The sequence below is a fragment of the Anser anser genome (assembly GCF_964211835.1).
Source record: "Anser anser genome assembly, chromosome: 27".
In the NCBI taxonomy this organism is placed as follows: Eukaryota; Metazoa; Chordata; class Aves; order Anseriformes; family Anatidae; genus Anser; species Anser anser.
Genome location: NC_139748.1, coordinates 7,787,030 through 7,812,216, shown reverse-complemented (window position 1 = coordinate 7,812,216; position 25,187 = coordinate 7,787,030). Strand labels below are relative to the sequence as shown.

The window sequence follows — 25,187 nt, the reverse complement described above, 5'->3', positions numbered from 1 at the left end:
TTTAAAGCATTTCTTTTGACATCTTCCAAACAAAATTGTTCCAACTTTTAAGTTAAAATGACATTTCCACAAAGTGCCCTAAAAAGAGGTTAAATAACCCCTCAACAGCTGACACACAACATGACAAAAATCAGAAGAGGGAAAAGGTGCATTAACACTTGCATTTAATTGCAAAAAGTAAAAACTTTTTATTCTTCTTCCCTACATACAAATCTCATTTATTTACACACTTTACAGGCTTTTCCCAAGTATTTACAAAGTTTGCAATATATTAAATTACGACCATCCATAAAATTCTGCATTAATTGCATATTTACATTCTTTTTTTTTAATCCACCACTGAATTTATAGTGTACAGCATTGAAACAGTCTTTATGCATATATAGCTTTACTTCCTAGCACCCCTGAGCCTTTATAATATGCCTCCTCTCCCCATAGACAAAGAGAATGCTAAAAATAAATCACCTGTCATTTGTCTGAATCTTCAAAGGAAAGGGGAAGACCAGCATCTCCCTTGTTTAACTCAGCAGGACATTAAATATATCCTTTATGAGAAGTAGTTTCCTGAAGACGAGAATATATAACTCTACGTATAAAATTTAGGAAGAGGAGAAAGTTTGGTTTCCCAGAAGTAAAAGTTCTCTGTACACCCACCGCAAGGCCCACCAAAATGATCTGGCCCCAGAAAGTGCTCAGCTCTGTGGCTCACAAGGGAACCAAGTGGGAGCCAGAGAACCTGGACCACTGAGCCCAGGATTGGACAGATCCTGCAGACTTCACACTCCAGAGCAGCATTACCGGTGTGAGCAGGAGCATCACCTTGCTGAGATGCTGGCATTCACACCTCTAGGAATGTGCTTTGCCGCTCTCCACCTCATCTCACTCAGGGAGTTCCCACGCTGTGAGCAGGACTGCTGAGAAAGGCGTGCAAGGCTTGCTGCTGGAAAGTCAGGGAGGCCAAGCCAGAAGAGAAGGGAGGTGCTTTGATCCAGCCCTGTTCCTTGCAGTAAAACCAGCTTCCCTGACAGACTATTACAACAAGAAGACTAGCAGGGGAAGTTAACAGCCCAGGATACACAGGAAACTTGACCCTAGAAAGCTCTCCAGAGCACTGCAAAGGGAGTTTGGGGCTGGGATCTGCAGAGCTGCCTCAGAGGAATGTGTGTGCACAATGGCAATGGGGAGAGGAATAAAGACAGAAAAGAATCAACAGAAACTGGCAGCTTGCCCCCCACAGGGGATGCTGATTTCCTGGTACTGAAGAAAACAATACTCCTTTCTCCTCCTTTCAGTTACCCTGAGTTCAGGACTGACTAAGAGCAATGGTCAATGACCCCTGCTTTTGGAAACTAGCTTTAAAACACGATCCTCCTGAGGTCCAGATCACAGGTGGCAGCCCATCTCTCTAGCTTGACAAGCAGAAGAATGACCCCTCCACATCTCCACCCACTAGGTTCTTGGGTAGCACCAGTTTCAGGGTCTCACTAGTGTGATTTCAGAGCAGCTTTGCAGTCTGTGAGATGTCAGGTGTGCAGACATCCCTCTCCCAGCTTAGAGGTAAAGCGCTCTGAAGCATTTAAATAGAGTTTTAAAATGAGGATGCACGCATTTACTGGGCACCCCTCTGAGCTGGCCAGCACGTAAAGGGGGGTATTATGCAAAACAGCACACACACTTGGATACACAAGTGCCAAAGTGAAGCTAGTGGCAAGGGAGACTGTGATGGGACACACACCCTCTGTGACTCATCAAGATCATGTTTGTTGCCACAATGCCTTGATAGCTGAGAAAATAGACACATTCCCTCCAGCTCTACTGACTGAGCAGCTCATTAGGAGTTGCCTAGTTCTCTAGGGAGGTCACAGCCTTTGGTAAGTTTGTGTGAAGCTGAAGCCCCTGATGAGGAAGATGGCCAGGACTCACTTGCAGCCACTTGACCAAGATGTCAAAACCTCTTTTTTTTAATCTTAGTTTTCCCACTTTGGCCTCACCTCTGAGTTGTCCATACCCAGTTCCTTACCCATGTCACAATGCAGAAGGCATTAGCATTACCTTTCTGGCAGCTGATCACAGGAGCTACTCAACATGCTGCACTACAGATTGAGGCTCCACACTTGACAGCAGCAGCTATGGCCAAAATCAGCTCTTTATCAGCAAATAATTGCCCTCCTGTTTCAGTGTAGCATCCAATTCCTTACAGGCCTTAGAAGAAGAAGAGAAAATATACTGGAAGTTTAAAAACAAATGATGTAAACTCCATAGGGAGTAAGGTTGGGACATATGCAATATATCACCTAGACACAGATCTGGAAACTTATGAAGACACCATAAAGTGCACTTGGAAAGCTGATGTACAAACAGTGCAGATTCACCGTCATCTGTCCAACCAGCTGTAACACTCTGAGGAGGGGAGAAGCAATATCTAAAAGCACTTTTGCTAATCAGGCACAAACTTGCTCTAGTGCCCCCCCACCCCCAACCTAAACAGCAGCCGTAAATAGATCCATTTCCTCTGCTATTTCCCAAAGGAGCCAGACAGCCACGATGGCTTAAGTATGACTCACAAAAAGCAGACATTTCACAGACACTTGAGAATTGTCTCTGCATCTCTTTTACAAGTTTCATTCAAGGACACTTAGAAGTAACAGCATCACCAAACCACCTATAATCTCAGCAACAAAGGGTCCAAGCAGGTTCTTTCCGTATACATCTCCAACCAAACGAAATGGATCAGGTACAAAAACAGTAAGAGGTGAAGCAACCTTGTCAGTCTTTGACTTTTTGACTTGAGAAGCTGCCAAAGCGTAAATAGCAACAGTCACTAATGTGGGCCCTCTGATGATTCTGCCATCACTGAACTCCCAGATTTCCATTAACTAAGACCCAGGCTTTAAGAAGAGCGAGAGGGGTGGTGCATGTGTCTTGGCATGTACAGGACTGTGTGTAGTGTCACAAGTCTAAAACACACCCCAAGCATTAACAATACTAACATAACTCTTATTAATCCAATTCCCTTTAACAGCTTTGCTACAAATTAAATATCTTCTTCTGTTCTGATTCAGTCTCTCCCTCTTTGGTTCTACTATATCTGATGTATGTTGGTTCAGTGTCAAGGGCCAAACACTCTGAGACAGGTGCTGAGGTTGTTCTCATTAGCTTACAGGAGAAAAACAAGCATTATGCATAGAAATGTTTGTAACGCAGACTAAACTCTCTCAGGCTAAATTCTTTGGAGCAAGAACTGTCCTCTGCCTTATCCTTCTGCAGGAGCCAGACATGGTCATCCAACTTGGCAACTTTTGTCAGTCCTTAATATGATTAGTAAGACATTTGCTCCCATTCGCCTGCTTTTGCTCGAAAGCAAAGGCAAGGTAGACATTTTTCCAATCAGTCATTTTAAGTGTACCTAAAATATTTACAGAGAAAAAGGTTCTTGCTCCTGAGAACAGAGTTAACTTGCTTTCCAACAAAACCCATTCCAATTTCACAGTAACAAGTGTGAGAGTATGTCCTGAACCCCAGCCCTGGCCTATGAGTTCAGCTTTACACATCTGTAAATGATCTTCAACAGCAGGAACAGACCCAAAGGATCAAACTTGGAAGGGACTGCAGCATCCACAGCCTGCAAATACTGAAACCAAGTCTCTCTCAGGACACTGGATAATGCAGTGCTCAAGCAACAGGAAGCATGCGAAGGCAGCTTGGAAGGAACTCAGGAAAAAATCAAAATTCATTCTGAATACAATGTATCAGATCTCGAAGAAGTTGGTGCAAAAAAGCCAGCGACAAGGAGATTTTCTGGTGCTCTTGCAGGTACCCCGAGCCAGGAACACAGGCAGTACTTCTCAAAGCAATGAATATATATGAAAACAGTCATGCAACCCCAGTATCTTAGGTGCACAATCAGAACATGAACTTATAGAAAGCTACTTTGCACCCAGCTCCACCTCCATCCAGAACTACTGCACTCTTGGCACCATGACTACAAAAACTTGCATCGGTGTTTTTATAGGAAAGGAAGTAGGGGAAGAAAAGCACAGTTACTATTTGACTCAACTACAATCTGCTGATAGAAAACAGTAGAAGAGCGATCACAAGACACAAAGAGGCCTGAACAGATTAATTTGGTACAAGAACAATGCTGTGGGTGAGTGCCCCTGCCACTAGGCTGGGAGGCTCGTGTCAGCCCTGAAGCACAGAGCTGAGGCTGGCTTTGCAGGGCACACTGTTGAGGCACACAGCCACGAACGTGATGGAGAGATGGAGCGGAGGTGGGACATATCAATTCCCTTTATAGAGCTGGCCTGCCAACACAGGCTTCAGGCCTCCTCCCCAGGAGGAACGTATACAGAAATGTCACACGCACCCCTCCACTCCCAACCTCCTCCCACGAAGATTCAGAAGTGCCATAATCCACAAAGGTCAATCTCATCCTGAGAAACCCCTCTGGTGCTCCTGGAAAAAGCCTTTGCTGCCAGCCCAAGGCTTACCTGAGGGGACAGGGAAGGTCATGAATAGCTTGAGCTTCTCCCAAAATACATCTGAGGAAGGGCAAAGGGTCAGGAAAAGAGTCATTTTTTAACACTGTAAACATGCAAGGTGGCAAAGCTGCCTGCCACAGTTGCCCCAGGTCTATCGCTTTCAAGATGTTGCCTTGGCTTCAAAGCTGGAAATCTTCTTGTCCTGGAAGTAGTTCTGTTTTCCCACCCACTGTCCTTAGCTAGCAGCTCCATAACAAACAACCACCGGCTCTGTCCCTTTGGCCATGAAGCTCATCATCCAGTAATCTGTGCTGGCATAACCTTTGGGAGAAGCAATGAAAACACATTAGATGAATCAATGCCTAATCACTGCTCACATTTCCCATGAAGTGGTGGGGGTATGCAGATGCTCTTTGTGAAGAGCCTGCCCTCTGTGCCACACTGGGTTTGTAATACCTCGCAGAGCACCGTGTTGTTTAACCCCAACTGCCCAGTGCTTGGCATCTCTGAGTAACCCCAACTACCCATTCAGCATCTCACAGTATCCAGTTGTTTGTGTTCCAGACCATGAATTCCCACATTCAGAATAATCACATTTATATCTTGCTGCAAACACTGAAGGCACACATTAGTTCAGAGGGGGCAATGGCACACACCACCTTCTCAGGTGTCAGCTACGAAAGACCCAGCTGGAGGAAGTCTCCTGGCTTTAACGGATCTCCCATACCCTGCATACTACAGTGCAGATACTCACCCAAATCTCCAGCTTCCAGCTCCACCTTGAACATCTCACAGTGTCCTCTGCACTTGTCCAGAGGTACAACAGTCAGGGTGAGCTGTCCGCTTCCAACAGCAAAGAGGCCATGCAAGCTGTAGCTCTAGGATGAGAGCAGAATATTTCAGAAGCCTTGCCAGACCCTTTTCTTGAGTCTGTCTAATCGAGAGCAAATCACTGCCCTGAAACAAGGCGAGACAGCACAAATCACAGGTTTGCTGCTCCCCCCAGCTACCAGTAGATCATGGCAAAACTCTCCAAGGCAATGCAGGCCCTCCACACCCACAAAACTCACATGAAAACAAAGGAGATCAGGCTAGAAGCACCCATTTCAGTGATGTCTCCATGGCAGGTATCTCAGAATGGATGGAACTTACTGCTAGGAACTGCTCCAAAAAAGCACTTCTCAAGTGAATTGTGCCCCATTGCACATACAAATTCCATCCCTTCACCACTACAGAGCAAGGCCAGGACATAAATATGAGTGGAGCTGGGACATCCCATGGGTATTTCTAACTGCCAAGGAAGATGGACGCAGTATACTAGCAGCACAAAACCATACACAACACACCTCCTCCCTCCTTCTGGATGGTACAGCAACTCTGAGATGCCATATTACACAGGGATGGGAAGAACCGCTACAACTCTGTATCCACTGAACATGTCCTGCAAAACCCCTAGAGGTGTGAAGCTTATGGATGACAACTCACAGACAGGGAAATAATGTGATAGGGATGAATTTCTCACCTTATTCCCCAAATCTGGATGGCGTATGAGGAGGCAACTCTCTAGGGACACTGTCTTGTGGAAAGACAATGAAGAGGAAGTAGGGAAAAATTCCTGCAGAATCTGAGTTCTGTTTACAGATTTGCTCCTAAAAAATAAAAAATCCAACAAGAATAAAACAACTCGTATTAGAGAAAGATCACGTTATGACAATGCTTATATTTAAGTCTACATCCAAGATCAAAATTGTTCACAAACATTTATGCTTGATAAACATGAATGCTGATACACTAGTCCCTTTTTGGAGGGGGAGACTGAGGCAGAGACTAGAGAAGCTAAAAGAGCACAAACATCACTCCTAAGAGCAATATTGGACTTTTCAGCCGATGAACCTGTGCTCCTTCATATCTTCCTTTTAGTACCTGCAGCAGGGCCATATAAACAAGGAACAAACACATTGCCTTGGATACCTAAGAATTTTCCTCCTCTCCTTCCCTCAAAATGATTCAAATTGTCAATCAGCTCCAATAATTACAAAAATGCAGAGAGGTGGCATTGTATGCAACCATAACTGAGACCACATGGCAAGGCAGTGGGGGTGACGGTGGAGGTGGCATGTCCAAGCATATTCTCTAGGCCAGGCAATGTAGCTGGAAAAGGCAGGGTGGGGTCTGTTATTTTTACTGTTCTGTCAAGTGGCTTGACATGATTAATACTGCTATACTTTGATTGTCTGACTACCATTGCTGTGATCAAGAAGTCCGGTGGGTAGATCCCACCTAAGCATTTCAAAAACGCAAAATCCATCATGCCCTTCTCCAAGTCTGTCTGCACAAACCAAACGGGACGCTACCTGGCACATTCGTATCAGCAAAGGAGCAGTCTGCTCCACTACATGTGGCACCTTCCCATGTTACTTCTTATCCACATGAAAAGACTTTGCTAACATGCCGGGTTGCTCCACAACCTTAGAGAGTTCTGAATTGTTCAGATGTCTTGTAGTCACTCTAAAAGCTGTGCCACAGTTAACAGAGGTCCAGGATTAGGCCAGGCTGTTTTTCCTGAATAAGACCAAATACAAATTGCAGGATCCGTTAGTGTTCTGCTACTTCTCAGTGTTTCGCAAAACTCATGGTACCTTTTCTCAGTTGATATTAAGGGTGGAAAATCTTCCAGAGGTTACTAGAAATGTAAACCAGTTGCCACAGGTGATCAGACCACAGCCCAGATGATTAATATATGGCCTAAAGAATAGGACCGAGCAGTCACTGGGATATTTTTGTCTTGAAAGGGGAGCAACACATGAAGTCCCAGTGCATAACATTCCATTTTTAGTGCACAAGTATTCTGCTCAGATCCAGTCAGTGTCAGCAGGTGGACAGCACCTGTAACCCACACCTTTTCCCCTTCACTTCAGTAAACGTGCAACTTGCAAGCTCCTGCTAACACACACAGGCAAAGCCTGGGTACCCCTGAAGACAGGATATATACATCCATCACATCCTTTATCTTTGACTCACCAGGGAAAGAAAAATGGGAAGCTCTGTCTCGGGAGGCAGCTCCACAGTTCAGATGAATTTTCTTCTATTACAACCTCTGCCAGTTCTGGATCCTGGGACTGAAAGTGCTTTAGTTCTTCATAAGAGAGATGCTGTCCTGTCTTAAACAGCACAGAACAACAACAAAACAAAAAAAAGCTGTGCACCTAGGGTTTCTCTCCTCTCCCATTTCCATCCAACTGAAAAACATCCAAGAGTGACAGCCATCTAGACTGCTAAGTTTTCAACCACAATGATAATTACTCAGAGGAACAACTTGCTAAGGTTGCAGAGAGCTCTCCACCCCCGATATCTTTAAAATGGGGCTAAATGTATTCTTAGATATATGTTCCACCTGTATAAACAATCCGAGTTTGTGGTTGAAAACACATGGCAGCATTCTTCAGCTGGTGTTATTCAAGAGCTTGGACTAAGCATCCAGCCTTATGAATCCAGACATTACCTTGATTAGAAAAGGCTGAGACCTCTGGAGTTCTTCTGATAGATCTCCAAAGTCTGTCACAATCTGAAGGCTTTTCACAGAAGAACATGCTGTGCAACTTGCAGGCAGTGTAGAAGCGTTTTGTCTACAACCTGCTGCCCACCATTCCTGGCATTCTTGGGAGGAAACAAGAGAAATGTGTTTAATAAGACCAAAAACGAAATGGAAAGGAGACAGACTCAAACATAAATTCACTATCCCCAACATGAAACACTGAAATTACTTATAGCTTCCAATGGCTGTAAGTTACTCAAAAAAAAGCAAGCTTCACTGGGGTAAGGAACATTTCCAGCACAGGCTGAAGATGTTGGAGAATTGGCTCATGGTTCGGAGAAATGGGAGAGCTGTATATAAACTCCACTTCTCTGTATATATAAGGCATACAGGCCAAGTTACCCTTTCACTATCAATATGAGGAAGGCAACCACCATATACAGTGCAATTAAGTTGAAACAACTCCACAAGCAATAGAGCAATTCGAAGAGCATTTATGACTGAGACATCCAGAAGACAAAATTACTTTAAGAAAAAAAAAGTATCTCCAAGTCGAAAATAGTAACTCTAATGTGGTTAGTACTGGTGCCATGAGCCCTGCTAAGACATCCCTGAAATCACTACCCTCCCTTTTCTACCTGCATTAACTTAGAAAGACTCTGTCCTGGGCAAAGTTTGCCCAGTCCCTGATGTGCAGAGGATGCTGGGAAATGTGGGTTTTCACCAAGATGTGGTGCTGATATATTATTCCTTCATCTCATGCATTGACTTGAAGATAAACTGGGAAGAAAAGTCCCAACATGAGGAAAAACTTTGCAATATATGTAGCTTATTAACTTGATACACAGTCCCCCCACCTTCCTCCTGAACCACACCTATATCTTTCTTAAGTTCCAGAAATCATTGTTACACCACCATCAGCTAAACCGGACTACAGTGAACATTGCATACATCTACTACTTCAAAAATATGAGTTTTACATGACACAATTGATGCCTATATCCTGCCTCCCCCCTCCAATTTGCCGTTCTCCCAGCACAGAAGAATAAGCAAACAGTAACAGAATTGACTTGTTCCTGCACTGAACAAACAGGACAAGAGAAGACAATGCTGAATATCCCATGTATTTCTATGTTAAGGCACCTGCAGCCACCAGACTAAAAGGACTTGGCTGTGATTTAGTGGCAGTAACAGCCTTAATCCTATGGGAAGATGTTTAACTTGGGCAGTGGCAACAAACCCACCCAAACACCTGATCTGTCAGAGTGGGTTAGGAACCCAAGGCCCTGGCCACACCTCACATGAGACATCCAGAAACCTTCCCTCATAACAGGCTCACCCGTCCTGTCCAGAGCCAGCAGAGCCAGCAAATGTCAAAACAGCTCAGGTCTCCTGGGCATTTGTGCAGGCCACCCATTTGGGAAATAAGAGTGAATGGGAAAGAAGAGAAAGAAGGGACAGTGATGCCTGTATGAAAAATAGTTGGGAAACCATGATACAGAGCAGCTCTTCAGGCATGCAGCCTTTGTGTTACTACGATCATGGTTTCCAGCCACACTGACGCTCCTGCTCATGGGTCATAATTGATGAACACCACTTAACAGGAAAGCATTTGCTTCATTTTTCCCATCTGACATCTGCAACATACAAAGAGTAACATTATAGAGGGTTTTAGGTTCATCAGGACATAACAACAGAGAGCAGATAGGGATTTGTTTTGCTTTTTTTCCTCTGAATATATCCAATCAACTCACAAATGCTGCATTTCCCACCCTACTGCTGGGATATGGAGTGAAAGGGATCAGGACATAATTCCTAGTCTTTCTGGAAAAAGCATCCCTGTTTTTGAGGAAAGGGGTAAAAAGGAAAAACAAAGTGGAAAATCCTTATTGCAAGCAGAAGTCCCACTCCCATGAGAAACTGCTCCAACGCACTTTCCCTCCCTGTTCACAAGAGAAAAAAGAAAATCTTTGTTCCACTGGCTGCAGAAAGCTTCAATTTTACAACAAAAAAACTCAACTCACAAAAAACAGCTGGTCAGCAACAGGAAACAAAAGGCTGAAAGATCTCTCCAGAGGAGGGGCAGTCACCATGAAGAGAACAAGAAAAAATATCTTATGGTCTGTCGTGATACAGAGAGCAACATTACTATAATTTCTTTCTGTGCAAAATTTAGAAAGTTCATCCCACAGTGTTAAGCCCAGTTGTCCCTACATTTTCTCTCTGGGCTCAGGGCAGTACCCCATAACTGGATGCTAATCAGCTTTGACAGTATAGAGCTTGATTTCTCTTTTGAGCTAGGCTGGTATATTTGCATTCTCAATTGCTTGATTCAGGAGGTTATTTCTTTTCCCTATGAATAACCCAAGCAGAGCACAGTTGAGACGCATTTCAAATGCCGCAAGCGAGACTGTGGGATTTTATTTTTTTTTTGTAATTAATCTTTTAGATTTATTGTTGAGGGTGTTAGTCTGTGCACCAGCATGTGTGTGACTGGCATGACAAGTACAGGCAGTGAGAAGGGCCTGCCCTTACCAGGGAGGGAGGGAGGTGAGACTGCACACAGAGCAGAGGGCATGCAACCGCACACTGGGGACCAGAGCCGGAGTTTTACCAAGGATGCTTATTCTCTCTTTTGATTACACTCCCTGCATTCCTTTTACATTACCACCCTGCCCAGACACCCTGGGGGATTATTTTGGTTTAAGTCATGCACATTGTGCGCATGCATAGTTTGCTTGGATATTGAAAAGAAAGATGCACTCTTCATCTCAGTGCAACTATCACGTGCAACTGTCACACGATGGTTCTATCCACTCACATTCAAATGTTAAATTGTTGGGCGTGTGCAATTATCCCTGTGGAGTTTGACTGCAGGAAAGCAGCTGTAGTACTGACACGTACAACTATTCATTACGTGACAGAAGTGTGGGCCAGACCCAATGAACCTCTCCTACACGCCTGTGCTTTCTCACCCCTCTTTGAGGAGCAGCCTTCACTTCGTTACACAGAATCTGTTCTCCGTTGATCACACTCACCTAACGCTTGCTTTTATACGTTATCAGCTCTACGGAACAAGAGATGTCTTCTCCCTTGTGTTTGGATAGCTCCTAGCAGAACCAGGGCTGGGGACTTCCAGCTTCTAATGTAGCAGAAACAAAGAGATGAAAACTTTCCTTAAAATGCATCTCTGAGTAATGCTGGCAGGAGTTTATAGCTGTACTTTCCGTTGTGTAGGGAAATAATTTTCAATTTACAATTAGTTTAAAATGAGTACCCCACCCTATTTGGCCATTTTCACAGAGGATCTCCCAAGCTTCTTGGCTGTCCCCAGATCTACAGAGGGGTGTGTGCACACAGCCCCAGAGATGCTGGGCGTGTACAATCAGATGGGAGGCTAAGAGGTTACTGAGAAGACCCGGCCCTGCTTTTACCCGCTGCAGTGAAGCAGTAAAACTTACAGAAACTTGCCCACGTTGACGTGAGACCAGGAGAAGGGCCAGGTCTCTTAACGGACCATATAGAGGGCTAAGTATCAGTCTGATGCCAGTGCAACAAGTTCAGAGGGAAGCCATCTAGCAAGGAAACCTTTTGCTCCAGCATGACACAGGAAGTCAAGGGCTCTTCCTGACCCCAACAAAGTGCTGCAAACATAAAATTGCAGAATTGCAGGTGCGGAAGCAGCTTGCTGGCTCTCCAACAAGCTGGTTTGCTTCGCAGCACTCAGGCTGAAGAAATCTCTACTAGGCAAGTGACAGCTAAATTTGCACAGGAAAATCTGTTCCAGGGGATGGGGGCCTCTCCCAAGAATTCGCAGCCACCCTAGATCTTCTGCCACCATCACCTACAAAAGAAAGCTTCCCAGAGGACTGTCTAATGCACTAAGCAGCTCCACAACTTGCAAAGGTTGGTTCCCAATTCTCAATTCATCTTTCTGAGCCTGACACGCTTCCCTAGACCTCCAACATAATTCGCTGGAGACCAGTTCCAGGAATATACGAACAACTTTAACAAGCCTAGAATGAATTCAGGACTCTCAAGAAAAGACTATACACGGGTCTATACATTGAACTGTCACAAGACATTTCTCTATTCTTTATTGTAGGTCTACTGTACGGCTTGGCTGTACTGTATGGCTGCGAATATTCCATTAACACCCACAACTATTTCAGACCACCCCTCACAGGATCCAACACACCATCAAGAACTACACCTGTAAGCAGGGTGGGTGAGCAGGCAAACCCAAGGGTTCAGAAAAAGCATGACTAACATTGGAGAATTGAAAGGTAGGCTCAGGATGGGGGTGGACTCACCTGGGCCTGGCCCACTGCCTCATTGATGATGCTGCACTTCAGCCACAGTCTTGTTCCTATGTGCTAGATGCAACAATGAGAAGATGCTGATCTCCGCATTTGCCATATTTCCTCACATTTGTCAAAATCAAGGGATTTTCAATGCGGATCTGAAAAGACCCTTAAAAAGGAAGAGGTTAAGACCTCAGTCTACCCTCTGCTGTGACCATACTTTTGCCCTTGGCTAAAAAGTCCCTTTATGGATACGCACCTGGCAGACAGTAAGATACTTCCTCCATTCATTTTTGTAGCTAAGGCCCAACCACAAGTTAGTTCTTATGGCTGACGCAGGGTAGAGCTTTTTAAAAGACATTCAATCCCAGTTGTAAAATTCCAAGTGATGTAGGGCCCATGAGATCCTCAGTGCTCTGATTTCCAATTACTACCACCACAGAAAAGCTGCAGCTCTTCCTCCATTTGGAAATATCTAGCTTCCAGATGCTGGATTTTACAATGCTGCTTTCCATTATTTTTAGGACAGGGATTTGCAAGGTCTAGCCCTTAACCTTAAAGTGAAGTTGCAGCTCATAATGTACTGTTATTGCTTTGGCAGCCAAAGAATATTACAGACCAGGTCATCCTTGCTCCTGAGATACGACTAGCCTCTTGTTGCTTTGGGACCACTGCAGGCTTACAGATAGTATACTCCTCAGGTAAATAGCTTGCATGTTGTTGAGCTATGTCATTGTAGCAGATATACTATAAACTTACCATTGTGCCTCCTTTCCCGGACTTTATGGAAAGATAAAACTGTGTTTTAAAAACTCAAAGCCATTTACAGATATCAATTCTTGATTACATGTCAAGTCAAATTCAGGCTAAACCAACAGGTTCCTCAGTAAGTCAGAAAGCAACAATCAGGAGTGCTTATTAATTACAGTGTGGAAGTCCCGATTAAGGAAAGCAGCACAGTGGGTTATTAATAATATACCACACAGAGAGTTTCTGTTCCGCACAAGACCCTCACCTCTTTTTCATATTGAACATGTTTGTAGCTCTGACTTTTCTTAACGTATTTATGCCTGTAAAAGTACCTCCCAGTTGGCTTCAGAGCATTTGTAGGAAAAGCTAGCAACAAAATAACAGCTACAAGTAAGCCCATCAATAAACACTTATTTTTGTTCTGGGTAAAAAGTCAACAGCTCAAATAACTACTCGCTCATTTCACTAATGGGTAACGGCTGGTCAAACAACCAAAGGATGATTAGTCAATCTCTAGCAAAGCACAAAAATGACTTTGATCCAACAAGACATTGTGAAATCAAGTCTGCTCAGCCTAGCCCAAGAGAAACTCTCAGACCACTGGGACAAAAGAGGATTACTTCCAGGAGAAATCTGCACAACTGAAGGCAGGCATTAAGCTGTCAGGAAATCCTCCGAAGTCCACTCCAGCCTGCACCTCTGGTTACGTGCCCTAGAAGGCAGCCTGTGCTGCTCTGGCAGTGTCTACGTGAGCAATGTGGCTTGGAGGAACAGCATGCATTTGAAGCAAATCCCTCTCAGTTTCTTTCACTTGCCTGACAGTGACTTGAGTCTGCAAGAGGTCTGACATGCCCATATCACTAGTGCAAACAGAGTTCTGCTAGTCTGCACAGCTCTGCCTCTGCAAGAGGTCACATATGGCACAATCACTCTTTCCAGGGAAGCAAACCAAAATGAGAATTCACTTGCTCTGCTAATGAGTAAACAAGAAATTCTGGAGACATCCAAATATAAAAGGAAGAGTTTTTAAGGTTCTGGAGTACCGCAATTATTTTGAGCTAGTTTACTGTTAGCAAATCCAAATAAACAGTCCACTGGCTGAAAGAAGACCAAAGTAAAGCAGTATTTGAAAACGGTTTGGCACCACCCTACACAACAATATCAGCCTTTTTTTTTTTTCCCCCTTTGAATGAGCCGACACAGGTGTCTGTCGGTCAGTCTCACGTTACATTATTACGGGTTGTTTACACACACACACAAATCAGATAAATTAGTAGCTGCATGGGGATGGGAGGGAGCCCTGTCTGCAACCCATGTCACGCCTCAAAATGCTCAAGCCCCTGAAGTGGAAACATGAGAGTATGTAAAAACACAAGAGCAAAACAGCTTGAATTGGCCAAAATGCATTTGGTTTAGGAAAAAAAGCAAGATCCATTGTAAGCAAGAGGGGAAGGCTATGCTGGAGGCAGGAAAAAAGGTCAGGTTAGTGATTAGACCACTAAAATGAGCAAGAAGTTGGAAATCAGACCTTGAGTTATGCCCCAAGCAGCTTTCTTGTTCAAACCTTTAATTCAGAGAAGACCCACGTTCCTTGGGCTCATACTTCAGTGAACACAGCAGGTCAGATGCAGCATGTGCTGCAAAACCTGCCGGGAAAAGCAGTCTGAATACTAAGATGCTTAGCCCACAGGGAGTTCAGGAAGCAGAACATCCCCCCTCAGGTGGAAAAAAAAAAAAAAGGCACACTGGATGCTCCCTTTCTGCACAGAGCTGAGCCAAGGATAAACATACTTCAGGGCTACAATAAGAGGGGTGGCAATGAACATGAAACAGAGAGAAATCTGGCAGCAGCCGGCCCATCACAGGCTGCCTGCAAAAGGTTAACTGCAAAAAGAAGACAGAGCCTAGCCAGGCACCAAGGCAAGCCTCAAGCTAAATTGAAGGTGGCCAGCCAAGAGGCAGAGGCTGCTGTCTTCTCCCAGCTGAGCAGCTCCAGTAACCCAGCCTGCTGTGACCCATCCCCACAAATAGCTCTCAGAGGCACATGACAGCCCCAGGATGTCAGTCACATGCCATTTACAAGGTGTTGCTTAAACACAATTCCTCCAGCAGGGTTCATTTCTCTAAAATAGGTTCTGTATAAAAACCAATAAACATGTTTTTTAGCCATTCTGGTCTATACAGAAGGGAAGCTTTTAACATAACTCTTCTCCGAACTGGGGGTAACTTGTACAGGATCACTTTTATAGGTGTGTGTGCTTGCAACTGATTTTTGGGGTGCTGAGCAGCTACTGATCCAGTTGATTTTAAGCTGTGTATTTGGTAAGGGTTGGGTCTCATTATTGAAGCAAAGTAGATTTTCCTTTAGGTCATTACAGGGGTTATTATCAGCACATGAATTGTCAAGTTGTTGGATGAGAGCCAGTTCATTCATCATTGACCAACATGCTTTGTGGAGGTTTTTGAGCTGCAAGGACTTACTGTACTTATCATGGGCAGACATATGACTTAATGTAAGAGCAACATAAATCCTCATCAATGCTCTGTGCGGTTGGCAGGGAACAGTTACCAACATGACATCAAAATTAATATTTAGATATCAACAAAGCTATAAAGATGTCATACTGTCACAAAAGGAAGAACCACTAATAAATATGTAGAGTGTTCCCCGTTATGGTTTGAAAACTTCTGTTAAAGAAAGAAAATCCCTTTTCATTTGGCTCATATTACTATATGCTCCAAAAGCTCCACTCTCATTATCTTTCCTCCTAACATTTGCAGGAGAGAAGGAAGTACTTGTAGCCTTATTTTGCAGGCGCAGAACAGAAACACAGAGGGATTGACTTGTCCATCCCAACCTATTCAGAAAAGAGAAATGAATCCAGATTACACAGGCTCTACTTTCTCTCCTAGGAAGTTTTGTGCTAACCCACAGGCCCAATCAAAATTCTCTGTGTTGCATGCAACAGGTTGAGCCCAAAGGTCTGCAAATCTACAGCCTCCATGGGGAGCAGTGCAACGTGAAGTGCCAAGTTATCCAGCTAAAAGAAACATGCTCACATGATGAGAGGCGTTCACCCTTTCCAGAGCAGGCAGCATGACCCAGCACTGGGGTTTTCACAAGCTCTGCGTAAACACAAGCTCAGGAAGAGCAAATGCAAACCACATTTCCGTAGACTTTTTCCCCATCCAAAGGGACCTTGGTTCCCAGCCCTGGGAAAACAGCTGAAAAAGAGGCACAGAGACCAAATCCAAGAATCTAAGAGTCACCTTTGAAGATACAAAGACTGGGAACATTACTTTTAATATGGGAATTGATACAGAGGAGAAAGCAAGCAAGCAATAGAACAGAAAGACAGGCAAAGAGGAAATTTACTTTGGACCTAATCCTACAAACCTAATGCAATAGTTGCAGCTTTGTGTGCACTGCTCTTCACCTTGTCTTTGTTGTAACAGCTCAAAGGTCCTCCCACATCCAAAGGCAGACAGGCAGCCTTTCTCATCCACAGCACAGTTCCTGGGGTAGAAGGGACCAGGATGAAGGTTAGGAGCAAAGCAGGTCACCCTGAGTTGGAGGGAGAGAAGAGCAGCATTCTGTATCCCTGCTTGTCTCAAAGCCCCTCCACCACCCTAGTTTGGGGCTCTGTCACTTGGCAAAACTAGGTGTCCAAACCTGCCCATAAACCTGATTGCTCAGCCCACATCTAGCCATGGAAGATGCTGCAACCTGCAATCCTGTAGACAAGAAAACTTACCCAAAATCTATGCTTCCAGAACAGGCCCAGCAGGGACAGCGCAACCCCAGACTGCAGCCCCACACAGGCAGGCTGCCCCTGCCTGCCCCAGAGGAAGTAAAATGAGCCACCCACACACACTGTGGCCAGGCTTCATCAAAGCAATGTGGACAGGGGAATTCTGCCAGCACTGCTGGTGGGCCAATATAGCCTCCAAACTGCTAACAGGTGGCTTTCAACATGAATAGCCCAGGCTGGATTTGAACTGGTGTCTGAGCCCAGAAAGCTTCAAGTTTCATCCTCAGCCCCCTCAAAAAATTAATCCAGCAGGTATATACACAAGAACGGAAGAAGAGTACGTACGTTGAGTCCCTTGGCCAGTGTTTTTCTTCTGCTGCACAGACTCTTTGCATGGTGTCTTATTTGCAAATAAAAAATGCTAGACCTGCTTACAAGACCTCCTATCCTCACATTCTTGTCAACGAACAGGATGACAAATGGTAGCATTACCCACTCCCTTCAGGAGACCATAAGGCCAAAAGGAAGGGAAAAACATTACATTCTGCAAAAGAAGTAGTGAGAGAGAGATAGAGACCACCCAGCCCAGTCCCATGCCATTCCCTTTATCTATCCCTCATGAATGATTTTACCATGCTCCATCCAGCAGCAAGCAGTGTGACACAAGCACTGCTGGGCCAGCACTGGGAAAGGCCTGGTAGCCACAGCTGCTCTCTGAGAAGCCAGCACATGAGGGATCTCCACAGGAATCCAGACGAGGTTCAGCCTGGGTGCTACATGCTCTCATTCAAATAGCCAGACTAACTCAGTTTCTTTCTCTGAGGCTAGATCAAAGTTACCTGAGCCATCCCTAGCGATTTTGTTAATTGGGATGTGCCATGGTTTCCACCACCACCTAACACATTGCAGAAACAGAGAGGCAACTGCGTCATCCCCTCTGTACCTCCCCTCCTTTCCTGGAGCTGGCTCACTGCCTACCGTATTGCTAATCACTTCAAAAGATTTCCAGGACTTATGGAGGCATGAGGGATTTTACATGGTTTTACATGGTTTTAAACCAACACCTCAAATCCTGCCTACCCAGAACCCCTCATTTTCCCTTGTTCCCTTTGGATGTTTCCCTATCTCCTCTCCAGTCAGATGTTTTTCACATCAGCCCAGGCCTGCTCCTGCTCTTATCTTCACAGCAACATGCTCAAGACTTCCAAAAGCCCCATCCTAAAACTTCCTGCTATCCTGAGGAAACTAATTGGGCTCTCCTCATCCAAGGTGACCCTGCAGCATCTGAAAAAAAGAATCTGACATCTTTCTGAACAAAATTGCACTGAACAAATACAACAGAAGTTTCTGTTGGTTTCCTTCTCCATAGTATAGGAGGGTTCACAAACTCCATAGTATAGACGTATAGGAGGGTTCACAAACTCATGCCAACACTGAAATGCATGTATTAGATAAGCAGGCTACTCATGTCAAGTGGCTATAAGAGCCACCCCCTTCACCTTCGTTTTTTCCTCCCTGTGAGAGATTCCAATGAATAAGGAAGAAAATGAACAATGGGGGATACCCTGACCAACCCATGCAAACTCAAATCAACAGAAATCACACGTCAGCAGAAGAGAGAGGGACATGCAGAAAATGCAGAATGGTGCTGACATTTCAGGGAGCCCTTTTTAGCGACAGCAGGAAGGTCAGAGCTATAACAGAACTCCACAACACAATGAGCTGCAGAAGTTAAATACAATGGACATATGGCATGGACACTAGAGTTTGTTTTTACAGTGAGCCAACAGATGATCAACATTGTGCCACATCCCTGCTCAAAATAATTCACAGCTTTGTCATTACTGACAGTCTTTGTATTTTATCAGAGAGGCAGAGCCCATGCTTATGCCACTTGCCAGCCTAAGTCAATGGAAATGATTAACTGAGAATGAGAAACATTCAAACTTTCCATTTCTATTATGCCTGACTAGTAACATCTGTCATGTTCCTTTCCCATGATGGGACCATCTCATTATGAAGTTATCTAGCTTCCTCACACACATTACGCTTAACATTACTTCAACTGCTATAAACACTGTAGGCTCTCAAGCCCACAGTTCTTTCCTAGTACGCCACTTTTTAAAAAACACTTTTCCTTAAACCTAGGTCACATGTTGAGGTTTCTACACCCTGTTCACAAATATGAAGACAAACTGTTTTTGCCTGCTTACTCAGAAAGAAAGGTGACATTTATCCAGCATAGCTACCACGCTACAGTTCCCAGAACTGCAAAGATTTTTAGAGAAAAGAGAACTCTTGTGGAAGATAAAAACGTGTTAAAGCAAGGAAGAGGGTGAAAGAAGAAAATGATGAATTTAAGAGAAAATACGCCTCGGCACCAGTGAATAGAAGGGAAAGTACCCTAGCTAGAATTCAGGATGCTGTTTTTAAGTACAGTGGTAGGGGAAGAGAAAACCATGGTGCCATGCCAATACCACATTTGTTATTTGGTGTCTAAGGAGACACTCAAGTGATTTGCATGGCTGGTATTTAACTTGGTATTTCTTTCTAGGGTTATGTTACGGCAGAAAAATCATTTCCTTACTCTCAGGCATGTACTTCTTAGCAATAGGTAGAGAGAGCAGTCGGAGGTGACTGATGAGGGAGTCCCATGAATGGGCTCTGGAGAGTGGAGCTTCAGGTGGCAGCAGGCTGTACGGCTGGATCACGAAGTAAACGGTTAGCAAGACCAATCCCAGCATGAGCAGGCCCTGTGAGAGAAAATAGCCGTGTAATTAATTATATTGCAGTGACCTGATGTGTTTTCAGAACAGGACACACCTTCTGGCTGTTATCAAAGAGCTGTGGCTGTGCACTGTAAGATGAACACTCAAATTTTTCACTGTGGCTCCTCACTCAACTGCAATTCTATTTACATACACAGAGGGTTGTCACCCAGTTTCATTGTTAGGGCAGTTCCAAAGATGAAGTAAAGCAGCCTTCAAATCAGACCCATGCAGCTCCATTCATTTATTTTAGCACTGTGAATAATCCAGCACCAGTGCAAGAATGATCTACAGATGGCTTTGATTCCTCCCACCTAACCAAATAAAAGCTTGCACTTCCACCATGCCTCTTACACAAGGTTTTCAAAGCCTTTTGCAAACATCCGCCAAGCCTTGGAACACTTCAGCAGCGCTGGTGCCAGCTCCCTCCCCTATAACAGAACCCCAGATAAGCCTTAAGGAGATGACATTATGCATTTCTCCCCCTAGGCCAAAGTCAAAGTGAATCAACAGCAAAAACAAGAACAGAAGCTGAAAGTTCAAACTTCCAGTTTCTTGTTCTCCTGACTCATTTTTACATCTTTTATATGATGGAGGGAAGACAGAAGGGACGGATTTTTTTTGTAAATAGAAACCATTGTGATGATTTTGCAAAGACAACACTAAAACACTCTGGAATATTATGTCAGTAGGAAGGTTTACATACTTGTAATATCTCCAAGCTACCTAAAAGAATGGAATCCTTTTACCCACTCTGTAACACTTTTTACAACGTCTTCTAGCTATGGTCCTCAAAATATTTTTCTGTCATCAAGCACCATGGCAGTTGATTCATTTTATAGACTAGAAGGAGAATAAAGATAGGTGGAAGCTCATGACAGGGTCAGAAACAGAACTTGGATGTCTTCATTAGTCAACCCTGAACTTTAAGAATCTCCTTCCTTCCTCACATTTCCACTGTGTGTGCTGACACTTGGAATCAATGCCTGAAAAAAAAAATCCAAAGGCTTTGTCCTTCAATAATCTAAGGAAAGGGACGTGTTGACATATTCAACTTTCAATTCATATGAGCAATTCCAAATCTTGGTCAGCCGTCTTCTTTTTTTCAAATCAAATTCTGGGAGGAAGGAAGGAAGCTAAACTTAACAGTTTTTTGAATAAAGGACTCTGAAAAATTAATCAGGAAAACGCAATGGGAAACAAAAGGCTCAGGTGCCAAAAGAGAAATTCAGATGCTCAAATAGCCTGTGCACGCACAAAAGACACCTTACCTTGTAGACAGCCACTAAGATAGGGTAGCGTGGAGGTCCCCTTTGGGGTTCATTTCTTTCCAAGAGCTGCTTGATGAATTTCTCAATGGCTTTTTCTGACATCCCACACTGGTGGCCAGTCTGTCTCACTAGATCAATTGTCTCTGATAGCTTGTCATAGATGCTGAGGTCAGTGGCTGAAAGCTCCATGGCCTCTGATGAAAAATCCCTGTGGAAAGATTCGATATATTAACAGAAAACATACCCCAGTCATTCAGCTCAACACCAGCATGTGCGAAGAGATCCCAGGAACACCAGAATGTCTAGACAAGAAGGCAGGCTTCTCTGGAGCACGCCCATTCACTGACAAACACACAACATTAACTGCAATCCTAACAGTCTCTGGTAGTGCAGTATCTCCAGAGGAACAAAAGAATATGTAAAATTTCCTGACAACAGAAAAAACAGTAGAGATTCACATTATGTAAATGAACAAAACTTCCCAGAAATCACTGAAAGTTCATTTATTCATCTGTTCCAAATGAATCTGTCCCATAAAGCGTTGTTCACCAAGTATGAAAGCCAGCAAGACAAAGTTGATCATCACACAGAGTAGCCAAGCAAAGCTCTCCTGCACTGTAATTGTAGTCACTTATTTTAATGTAGATTTCTTTTCATTAAATCCCCTGTCAGCAACTAAGTACAGCACAGGGAAATGAGCAGTATGTGCAGGGCAAAGTTCGACAGTTTACAATTTGTTTAAATTTTTGCAACCTAATGTCCAGGCCAACTGATTATTGAGTAACAGTTACAAGATAGCAGCATGGTCTGCAGGCAAAAAGAAAACTCTTGCATTCCTCTGAAAGGTTGCCTTCAGGTCATTCTTATACTTAAATGCAATGTAACTAAAACTGCAGTAAGAACTGCATTGTGAACTCTGGACAGAGACAAAATGGCATTTGATAGCAAATTACTTTCCATCCTGAAGTTTCAACAGGGAAGCCTGTAAGAACACACCTATGAGCACTCAACATTAAAACACCAAAAAAGTGGTTCTTCTACCACTCCCCCTGCCCGCCACAAAGGACAAGCCTTACGATATCAAGAGCAGCAGATCGTGCGGAAGAAAAGATACAAAGAAACAGCAGAACAAGGAAATAGCAGGCAGTGTGAGAATCCCATTGTTCCAGACATTTAGCCTTGACAAAACACTGCTGAGGGAAAGAGAGTATCTGTGATGTCTTGCTTTGCCTCTTGTTTCTGAGATGGGAAAACTCTAACCTGGATCAAACCAACACTTCTCCTCGAGAGTCACAGTTTAGGGCATTGCCCTGAAAGCACAGGCTGAGAACCATCACAGAGAAACTCAAGGAGCTCGACCAATATATCCAGCTCACAGCTGAAAATGGAAATCAGGCCCCCAACACCCTTTTGCTTTATGTGCTACCTGACATCAGGAACAGCTCACAAATCCAGTGTGCTGCTTCACCCAGTGCATCACCTTGCCCTGCTAAGTCTGTTGCTGTGCTGCAATAATCACCTAACTTCACACAAGTTTTCTCTGCATGTGCCTCACAGTACTTCCTGCATTTTAAAAACACGGGTCCATTTTGCTCACTTGAGAACAAGCTGACAAGCAGTGAGGAACATGTTATTTAAACTTAGATTGGCTCTGCTGTAACCCATCCTGGCTGCACCCACAGGACAAATCAACCGTAAATGTATGTATGTATATACCATGAAGTAAGATCATCTTGTTGGCAACCAAACTTGAAATCTGATTTGCCTTTCAAGAATTGGCTGACAGTTCTCCCCCTAAACCCTGGGTTTCTAAAAGTCAGAACTCAAGCAATGACATTTCTAATGATTTTCTGCAATGGTAAGGTGTAGTATGGGGGGGGGGTGGGGGGGGTGGGGGGGGGAGAAAAAAAAATTTCGATATTACTACCAGCTTCAGCAACTACTTCTCTCTCCCAAGATCAAGTCCCTGTTCTGCTCTTTGTACATTTATGTGGTCACATGGTGAATCAGGAAAATTATCTGGCTGAAAAACAACCCATATTTGTTTAGTCAGCAACTGCCTAATCATCCAACTCAAGTAGTTAATGTCAGATGTTACTTTAACATTAGTGTCATATATCTGATTTCAGCCCTAGAAACAACAAAAGCATAAAATGTCAATTTGAAACCAAACACCAAGCATGCAAGGAGAACACGTTGCACTACACTGCCGGGTTAATTAGTTCTTGGCCCTGTTCTGCCACCTTTCCTAGCATTCTATGCAAATATTTGTCCCAGATTTTACTACCTGAGCAGCTTCATGGGCTGGCAAAGCTATCCCAAGGCAGGTTTGATTAATATCTCATTATGGAACATAAGCTCTCCAAGGCAGGGACCTTTTCTTCTGGTCTGTAAAGCACCTGGCATGCACTTGGTTCTATAAAAACAATACATTGCTTTACTAACTCTTTCATTTATGTAATACCCCAATTCATAGAAGAAGCAAGAGCCAGCACATCTGCATGATATTAAACCCCTTTTTTTTTCCAGCTTTTAGAATTACACTGGTTGCCTTGACACTACAATTGGTGTGCTAAATGGTCTGAAAGGTTACCTAGCTTCCTCTTTCACTCCCATGTGCCAAAGCTTTTTTGCATGTGAAGCTTTCCCATGCTGAATTCCAGCAGATCCAATGAGCTTCCTCTGTGTGCAGAATCTCTCTTGAGCCACTTAAAACTATTACCTACAGAAATGCTGTCAAACATGACGGTTTCCCCCTTTCCAAATAGCAGAAGCATCCTACTATACTAAAATGCTGAGACACAAATATAGAGGTGGGGAGAACTAAGATGTATTCAGCTCTGAGCAAGTATGTTTGAGGACAGTGCCTGCAAGTCACAGGCAGTCATTTAAAAATCCTGTATAGTTTGTTGACAGATTCAACAGTAATACAAGTTCTCAGCTAGGAAATAAGGCATTATCCTAAGACATTGCTTTGAGAACAGATGGCTTCAATAATAATAATAATAATAACAATACATTATATTCCTTCCCATCAGCACAATAAGACTAACAAAATAATAACAAGAGACTACTGTATCCACTTAGATGTTACACAATGAGTCCTTCCACACAGCAGCCTCTCAGAGGCAGGCATTTTAAGCTAGAGAACCCATATGGTTAGTGCTATTTTTTATGAACTCCACCAACCCAAGAGGAATAAGCAGCCCCTCTCCGCTGGCCAATACTCTAACAGAATTAGCAGCAGATCTTGGCCTGAAAGGTTTCCATTCATGCACCTGGTCTGAGCAGCAAACTCTATGCAGGGCTTTGCAGAGAATATGCTCTGCCTCCATGGCATACACCGGAGCGTTTGGACTGAGGCTTTAAAAAGATAAATATTTAGAAAGAAATGCTATTAGAGAAGTCTTTAAACGGGAACAGCTGTTTGCATTGCTAATACCATCTGGTAAACCTGAAACAGCAATATCCGAGAAAAATTTTAATCTGCTTTAACACCATTTCTGCTGCCCCCTGTACAGGGGGGAAGGGGAGGGGGCGGTGGGGAGCCCTGGCCTACAAGCTCCCCGCCCTCTCCGGGAAGGAGCCTGCATCCCGCCGCCACGGTAACACGTTATCGCCCTTATTTATTTATAAGAACCTCCGTCCAGGTTCTAACAAATAAACAAACAGAAGCGGAAATCACCCCAATCCCCACAACCGGGAGCCGGGGGGCGGGGGGGCGCCTTCGCGCCTCAGGCTCGCCCCTCAGGCCCAGGGGAGCCCCCTCCAGCCCGCCCGGGCCACGACCACCGGAGGGGGCTGAGGGCCCGCTCGCCCAGCGCAGGGCCCTTGCCGCAGAGCTCCTGGCACCCCGCTGCCCACCCCGCCTGCCGCCCCCTGCCTCACCCGGCGGCTGTCCCGCTCCGCCGCCCGGCTCCGGGCTCCTCCCGCCCGCGGTGGGGGCGGGCCGAGGGGCCGGGCCGCTGCTTCCTGCTTCCGGCTCGGCCCCGCGCCGCCAGGGGGAGCCGCTCTGGCTGCCCCGAGCCCCCGGCGCCGGTCAGAGCCCGCGGCGCGCCGGGAGCCCCCAGGCGCCTCGGTACAGTCCCCAGCACCCGCCGGGGCCCAGTTCCCCCTGAGACCGCCCACCCAGCGCCTACTTGAGACCAAAACCATCCTGAGGCCCCCCCAGCACGCTGAGAACCCCCAACGATCCAAAGACTCTCCCAGCACCCACTGGAGTCTGCAGCACCCCAAGACACGCCACCGCCAACAACCTCCCCTGGACATCCCAATCACCCCCTTTGCGTTCCTTCGCCTGATGTCGCAGCACTCCCGAGGCCCTCC

The 25,187-nt window shown here is 44.7% G+C and overlaps 1 protein-coding gene across 6 annotated transcripts; it reads right to left on the bottom strand.

The window, feature by feature from the left end:
- Positions 1-3,714: 3,714 nt before the first annotated feature.
- LOC310887195 (bombesin receptor-activated protein C6orf89 homolog) lies at positions 3,715-24,870 on the bottom strand. 6 transcript variants are annotated; one of them, XM_083812877.1, is made up of 9 exons: positions 24,750-24,870; positions 20,862-21,069; positions 19,410-19,575; positions 16,468-16,587; positions 7,984-8,138; positions 7,503-7,642; positions 6,004-6,130; positions 5,236-5,359; positions 3,715-4,802 (listed from the first exon to the last, which is right to left on the bottom strand). In XM_083812877.1, exons 2-9 carry the CDS (start codon positions 21,048-21,050, stop codon positions 4,717-4,719), a joined length of 1,107 nt encoding a protein of 368 aa, XP_083669003.1. In that variant the 5' UTR covers positions 21,051-21,069; positions 24,750-24,870; the 3' UTR covers positions 3,715-4,716. The 6 variants fall into 6 exon arrangements, with proteins under 6 accessions (XP_083669003.1, XP_083669000.1, XP_083669001.1 ...); XM_083812874.1 differs by lacking the exon at positions 24,750-24,870 and adding an exon at positions 24,140-24,729; XM_083812875.1 differs by lacking the exon at positions 24,750-24,870 and adding an exon at positions 23,455-24,118.
- Between the last annotated feature and the right edge of the window lie 317 nt (positions 24,871-25,187).

Excerpts from the sequence above, each read along its gene's own strand:
- LOC310887195 (XM_083812874.1), bottom strand. The coding sequence starts at position 24,201 with ATGCCATGGAGGCAGAGCATATTCTCTGCAAAGCCCTGCATAGAGTTT. Across the intron at positions 16,588-19,409 it reads TAAGAAGTACATGCCTGAGA|GAACTGTGCTGTGGATGAGA; the intron begins GTAAGGAAATGA and ends CTTCTACCCCAG. Across the intron at positions 5,360-6,003 it reads ATCCAGATTTGGGGAATAAG|AGCTACAGCTTGCATGGCCT; the intron begins GTGAGAAATTCA and ends CTCTCATCCTAG.